At 55.1% G+C, this 6,000-nt stretch overlaps 1 protein-coding gene across 1 annotated transcript; it reads left to right on the top strand.

The window, feature by feature from the left end:
- Positions 1 to 3,356: 3,356 nt before the first annotated feature.
- LOC137467288 (uncharacterized) lies at positions 3,357 to 5,705 on the top strand. Its single transcript, XM_068178787.1, has 2 exons — positions 3,357 to 4,343; positions 5,334 to 5,705. The coding sequence occupies exons 1-2, from the start codon at positions 3,564 to 3,566 to the stop codon at positions 5,421 to 5,423; spliced, it is 870 nt and encodes a 289-aa protein (XP_068034888.1). The 5' UTR covers positions 3,357 to 3,563; the 3' UTR covers positions 5,424 to 5,705.
- Positions 5,706 to 6,000: the final 295 nt, after the last annotated feature.

Raw genomic sequence — 6,000 nt, 5'->3', positions numbered from 1 at the left:
TCCCAAAAATCCTCTCTGGATCCTAAAAATCCTCTCAGGATCCCAAAAATCCTCTCTAGATCCCCAAAATTCCTGTTTGGATCCTAAAAATTCCAGTTTGCATCCTAAAAATTCCAGTTTGGATCCCAAAAATCCCGTTTGGAAACAAAAAACTACAGTTTGGATCCAAAAATCCTCTCTGGATCCTAACAAATCCTCTCAGGATCCCAAAAAATTCCTGTCTAGATCCTGAAATTCCTGGGTTTAGGGCATTTTTGGGATATTTTTAGGGCTTTTTTGGGGTATTTTGGGGGCATTTTTAGGGAATTTTTGAGGTATTTTTAGGGCATTTTCGGGGAATTTTTAGGGCAATTTCGGGACTTTTTGGGGTATTTTTGGGGCATTTTTAGGCATTTTTTGGGCTGATTTGCACCGAGTTTTTGAACCATTTTGGGGCATTTTTGGGCTGGTTTTGGGGGATTTTAGGGCTGGTTTGGGGGCTGGTTTCCGGGGTTTTCAGGCTGGTTTCGGGGTGATTTGTGGAATTTTGGGGTGGTTTTCAGAGCAGTTCTTGGGGTGATTTGGGGAGATTTGGGGGCTGTTTTTAGGCTGGTTTTTGGGGTGATTTGGGGGGATTTTGGGGTATTATTCAGGCTGGTTTCAGGGTTTTTTTTGGGTGCTTTTGGGGTATTATTGGGGTAGGTTTCAGGGTTTTTTGGGTGCTTTTGGGGTATTATTCAGGCTGGTTTCAGGGTTTTTGGGGTGCTTTTGGGGTATTATTCGGGCTGGTTTCAGGCTGTTTTTTGGGGTATTATTCAGGCTGGTTTCAGGTTTTTTGGGGTGCTTTTGGGGTATTATTCGGGACAATTTTCAGGCTGATTTCAGACTGGTTTTGGGGTGGGTTTGGGTTATTATTCGGGACTATTTTCCAGCTGTTTTCAGGCTGTTTTTTGTGGTGGTTTGGGGTATTATTGGACACTATTTTCAGGCTGGTTTTGGGGTGCTTTTGGGGTATTATTCGGGCTGGTTTCAGGCTGGTTTTGGGATATTATTCAGGCTGGTTTCAGGCTGGTTTTGGGATGTTATTCGGGCTGGTTTCAGGCTGGTTTTGGGGTATTATTCGGGACTATTTTCGGGCTGGTTTCAGGCTGGTTTTGGGGTATTATTCGGGCTGGTTTCAGGCTGGTTTCAGGCTGGTTTTGGGGTATTATTCGGGCTGTTTCAGGCTGGTTTCAGGCTGGTTTGGGGTATTATTCGGGCTGGTTTCAGGCTGGTTTTGGGGTATTATTCAGGCTGGTTTCAGGCTGGTTTCAGGCTGGTTTTGGGATATTATTCGGGCTGGTTTCAGGCTGGTTTCAGGCTGGTTTTGGGATGTTATTCGGGCTGGTTTCAGGCTGGTTTTGGGGTATTATTCGGGACTATTTTCGAGCTGGTTTCAGGCTGGTTTTGGGGTATATTCGGGACTATTTTCGAGCTGGTTTCAGGCTGGTTTTGGGGTATTATTCGGGCTGGTTTCAGGCTGGTTTTGGGGTATTATTCAGGCTGGTTTCAGGCTGGTTTTGGGATGTTATTCGGGCTGGTTTCAGGCTGGTTTCAGGCTGGTTTTGGGATATTATTCGGGCTGGTTTCAGGCTGGTTTCAGGCTGGTTTTGGGATGTTATTCGGGCTGGTTTCAGGCTGGTTTTGGGTATTATTCGGGACTATTTTCGAGCTGGTTTCAGGCTGGTTTTGGGGTATTATTCGGGACTATTTTCGAGCTGGTTTCAGGCTGGTTTTGGGGTATTATTCGGGCTGGTTTCAGGCTGGTTTTGGGGTATTATTCAGGCTGGTTTCAGGCTGGTTTTGGGATGTTATTCGGGCTGGTTTCAGGCTGGTTTCAGGCTGGTTTTGGGATATTATTCGGGCTGGTTTCAGGCTGGTTTCAGGCTGGTTTTGGGATGTTATTCGGGCTGGTTTCAGGCTGGTTTTGGGATGTTATTCGGGCTGGTTTCAGTCTGGTTTTGGGATGTTATTCGGGCTGGTTTCAGGCTGGTTTCCGGCTGGTTTTGGGGTATTATTCTGGCTGGTTTCAGGCTGGTTTCAGGCTGGTTTTGGGATATTATTGGGGCTGTTTCAGGCTGGTTTTGGGATGTTATTCGGGCTGGTTTCAGGCTGGTTTTGGGGTATTATTCGGGACTATTTTCGGGCTGGTTTCAGGCTGGTTTTGGGATGTTATTCGGGCTGGTTTCAGAGTGGTTTTGGGGTGGCTTTTGGGTATTACCAGGACTGTTATCAGGCCATTTTTGGGGTATAAATCGGGACTATTCTCGGGCTCTTTTCAGGCTTTTTTAGGCCATTCTGGAGCTGTTCCCAGGCCGCTTCCAAGCCCCCCCCCCCTCCCTCTCTCCCGCAGCCGCCTTTCCCCGTCCCCCGCTGTCCCCTCCCGGTCCCCTCCGCCCCCTCACCGTGTCTCCAGGGGTCCTTGGGCTCCACAGCCCCGGACACGATGTCCTCGTCCGAGGGGAACGTGACCCGCTTGGCCCCGGGCCTCCCCCGCCCGTCCCCCCGGCGAGGCCTCGGCGGCCGCCGGGGCCGCGTCCCCCGCCGCGGGCTCGGCCTCGTCCATGGCGGAGCTCTCGGTGCTTCAGGGCCGCCCGGGGGGCATCGCCCGGGAGCCTGGGGGGCCGCCCCGCAGCGAGGGAGGCCCCGGCAGCGGCAGCGGCACCGGCAGCGGCACCGAGCGGAGCCGCCGCCGCCGCAACGGCCCCGCGCCACGGCCGCAGCCGCCGCACTTTCGCCGCGGCCGCGCGGGGAGATCCCGCCGCGATCGGGGCTCCGGGAAAAATCCCCGAGGGCCGCGGATGGAGGGGAACGGGAAAAGGGAGGGGGTGGCGGGGAAGGGACGGGGACGGCGGGAGGAGGAGGCGGCGCGCCCGGCCCCGCGCTCGTGGCGAATCTGCGGCGGCGAATCTGCGGCGGGGTGAGGAGCGGCAGATTCGGCACGGAGGGGGTTGGGGATTTGGGGGAATTTGGGGAATTTTGGGGGAATTTGGGAAAACCGAGAGGGAAACGGGAGGAAGGGAGCAGGGGGAGAGCGGTGAGGGGGGCTCCGGTGGCAGCGGGGCTGGGGAGGTCTCGGGGGTGCGGGTGGCGATCGGCGGAGCGGCGGCGAGCGCTGGGCCGGGGACCCGCGTGGAGAACGGACCGGGACCGGGACCGGGACCGGGACCGGGACCGGGACCGGGACCAGGATCCGGATTGGGACAGAGAAACCCACTCGCGACTGGGCCCGGAACCGGGACCGAGAGTCCCACTCGGGTACGGGACCGGATCGGGAGAGGTGCGTGGCACCGGGAGCGGGACCAGAAAACGGGGCTGGCACCGGGAACCCCGCTCGGGACTGGGAAAGGGACTGGGAATCCCACCAGGGACCGGGACCGGACCGGGACCTGGACCCGGAGCCTCCTGACCAGGGTCGGTCCTCCCTGATCGGTGAACGGGACCGGGCATCTCACACGGGACCGGGAGTAGGAAAGGGAGCGGGAATTCCACTCGGGAGATCCAGATGGAATCGGGACCGGGAATCCATCCACACGGGACCGGGAATGGGAAAGGGACCGGGAATTCCACACGGGAACGGGATCGGGACCGGGAATCCCACTCGGGATCTGCATCTGGGAACCCCACACAGGACGGGGAACGGGATCGGGACCGGGAATTGGGAAGGGGACCGGGAATTCCACCCGGGAGACCCAAATGGAATCGGGACCGGGAATCCCACTCGGGATCTGGATCGGGAATGGGAACGGGACCGGGAATCCCACCCGGGAGACCCAAATGGAATCGGGACCGGGAATCGCACACGGGACCGGGAATGGGAACGGGAATCCCACTCGGGATCGGGATCGGGACCGGGAATCCCACCCGGGACCGGGACCGGGATCCCCTTGGAACGCTCACCCGTCTTTCCCCCCTTTTTTTTTCTCCCCCTTTTCCTCATTTTCCCCTTCCCCTCTCCCCCTTTTCCCGGTTTTCCCGGTTTTCCCTCTTGCAGCCGCTCCATGGCCGATCCCATCCCGGTTCCCGTGGGAATCCTGCGCCTCCCGCGGGGCCCCGACAGCTCCGGCAGCCGCGGCTTCTCCCGGGACTCCCGGAACGGGGCCAATTCCCGGGACCGGGACAGCTCCCGGGATCCGGACAATTCCCGGGACCGGGACAATTCCCGGGACTCCGCCGCGCTCCAGATCTCCCGGGCCGCGCTCCGGGAGCGATTCCTGCGGCTCCTGGGCCGCGCCCGGGGCAAACGGGCACGGTTCTGCCTCTGGAACGGGCTCCGGGTGCTCGCCGACTTCGGCGCGGCCGATGTCCAGTCCGGGGCTTTCCAGGTCACTCCCGCTTTTCCGGCTTTATTCCCGGTTTTCCCGCCTTTATTCCCGTTTGCCCGCCTTTATTCCCGGTTTTCCCCGTTTTTCTGGCTTTATTCCCGCTTTGCCCGGCTTTATTCCCGGTTTTCCCGTTTTTCTGGCTTTATTCCCGCTTTGCCCGGCTTTATTCCCACTTTTCTGGCTTATTCCCGGTTTCCCCGGCTTTATTCCCAGTTTCCCCCGTTTTTCTGGCTTTTTCCCCACTTTTCTGGCTTTATTCCCGATTTTCCCCGTTTTTCCGGCTTTATTCCCGCTTTGCCCAGCTTTATTCCCGGTTTCCCCTTTTCTGGCTTTATTCCCGCTTTTCTGCCTTTATTCCCGCTTTGCCCGGCTTTATTCCCACTTTTCCGGCTTTATTCCTGGTTTTCCCCACTTTTCTGGCTTTATTCCCGGTTTGCCTGCCTTTATTCCTGGTTTCCCCCCGTTTTTCTGGCTTTATTCCTGCTTTTCTGCCTTTATTCCTGCTTTGCCCGGCTTTATTCCCAGTTTCCTCCCCGTTTTTCTGGCTTTATTCCCGCTTTGCCCAGCTTTATTCCCGGTTTTCTCCCGCTTTTCTGGCTTTATTCCTGCTTTGCCCAGCTTTATTCCCGGTTTTCCCCGTTTTTCTGGCTTTATTCCTGCTTTGCCCGGCTTTATTCCACTTTTCCGGCTTTATTCCCGCTTTTCTGGCTTTATTCCCGCTTTTCTGGCTTTATTCCCGCTTTGCCCGGCTTTATTCCTGGTTTTTCCCCCTTTTCCCTGGCTTTATTCCCAGTTTTCCCCTTTTTTCCTGGCTTTATTCCCAGTTTCTCCAATTTTCCTGACTTTCCCCCTTTTTCTCTGCAATTTCCCCATTTTCCCCGACTTTCCCCTTTTCCTCTGGAATTTTCCACTTTTCCCCCTTTTCCTCTGGAATTTTTCCCAATTTTCTCTGGAATTTCCCCTTTTTCCTGATTTTCCCCCTTTTTCCAGGTGGATTCTCTGCGGACCCCGCTGGGAGTTCAGGGAGCGGCTCTGCTGCGCTGCGGGGACGTCCTGGAATTCTCCTTCCCTCTGGAATGAGCCCGGAATTCCCAGAACTCTCCTTCACTCAGGATTGAGCCCGGAATTCCCGGAATTCTCCTTCCCTCTGGAACGAGCCCGGAATTCCGGAATTCTCCTTCCCTCTGGAACGAGCCCAGAATTCCGGGAATTCTCCTTCCCTCTGAGACGAGCCCGGAATTCCCGGAATTCTCCTTCCCCGGCGTCAGCCCCCAAGGAATAAATCCATTTTTCCTGCTTTTCCACCGCCTTGTCCTGCCTTTTTTTTGGCTTTTTCCTGGAATTTTCCCCTTTTTTCCTGACTTTTTCTCCTTTTTCCTGGAATTTTCCCCCTTTTTTCCTGTCCTCCTTCCCCCTTTTCCTGCCTTTCCCTTTTTTTCTGGCTTTTCCCACTTTTCACCCTCTTTTTTCTGGTTTTTTTTCCTATTTCCCTGCTTTTCCCCCGTTTTTTTTCTGGTTTTTCACCTTTATTTATGTTTTTTTTCCCCATTTTTCCCCAGCTTTTTGTCCTTTTTTTTCTGCCTTTTCCCTCCTTTTCCCAACTTTTTTCCCATCTCCCCACTGCTATTCCCTGATTTCCTCCCCCTTTTTTTTTCTT

This window comes from Anomalospiza imberbis, unplaced genomic scaffold (assembly GCF_031753505.1).
Source record: "Anomalospiza imberbis isolate Cuckoo-Finch-1a 21T00152 unplaced genomic scaffold, ASM3175350v1 scaffold_560, whole genome shotgun sequence".
In the NCBI taxonomy this organism is placed as follows: Eukaryota; Metazoa; Chordata; class Aves; order Passeriformes; family Viduidae; genus Anomalospiza; species Anomalospiza imberbis.
The sequence above is the reverse complement of the archived record's forward strand: the minus strand, read 5'-3'. Positions and strand labels throughout refer to the sequence as shown.

Coding starts and splice junctions, on each gene's coding strand:
- LOC137467288 (XM_068178787.1), top strand. CDS start 3,564: ATGGGAAAGGGACCGGGAATTCCACACGGGAACGGGATCGGGACCGGG. Junction 4,344..5,333: donor TCCAGTCCGGGGCTTTCCAG/GTCACTCCCGCT, acceptor CCCTTTTTCCAG/GTGGATTCTCTGCGGACCCC.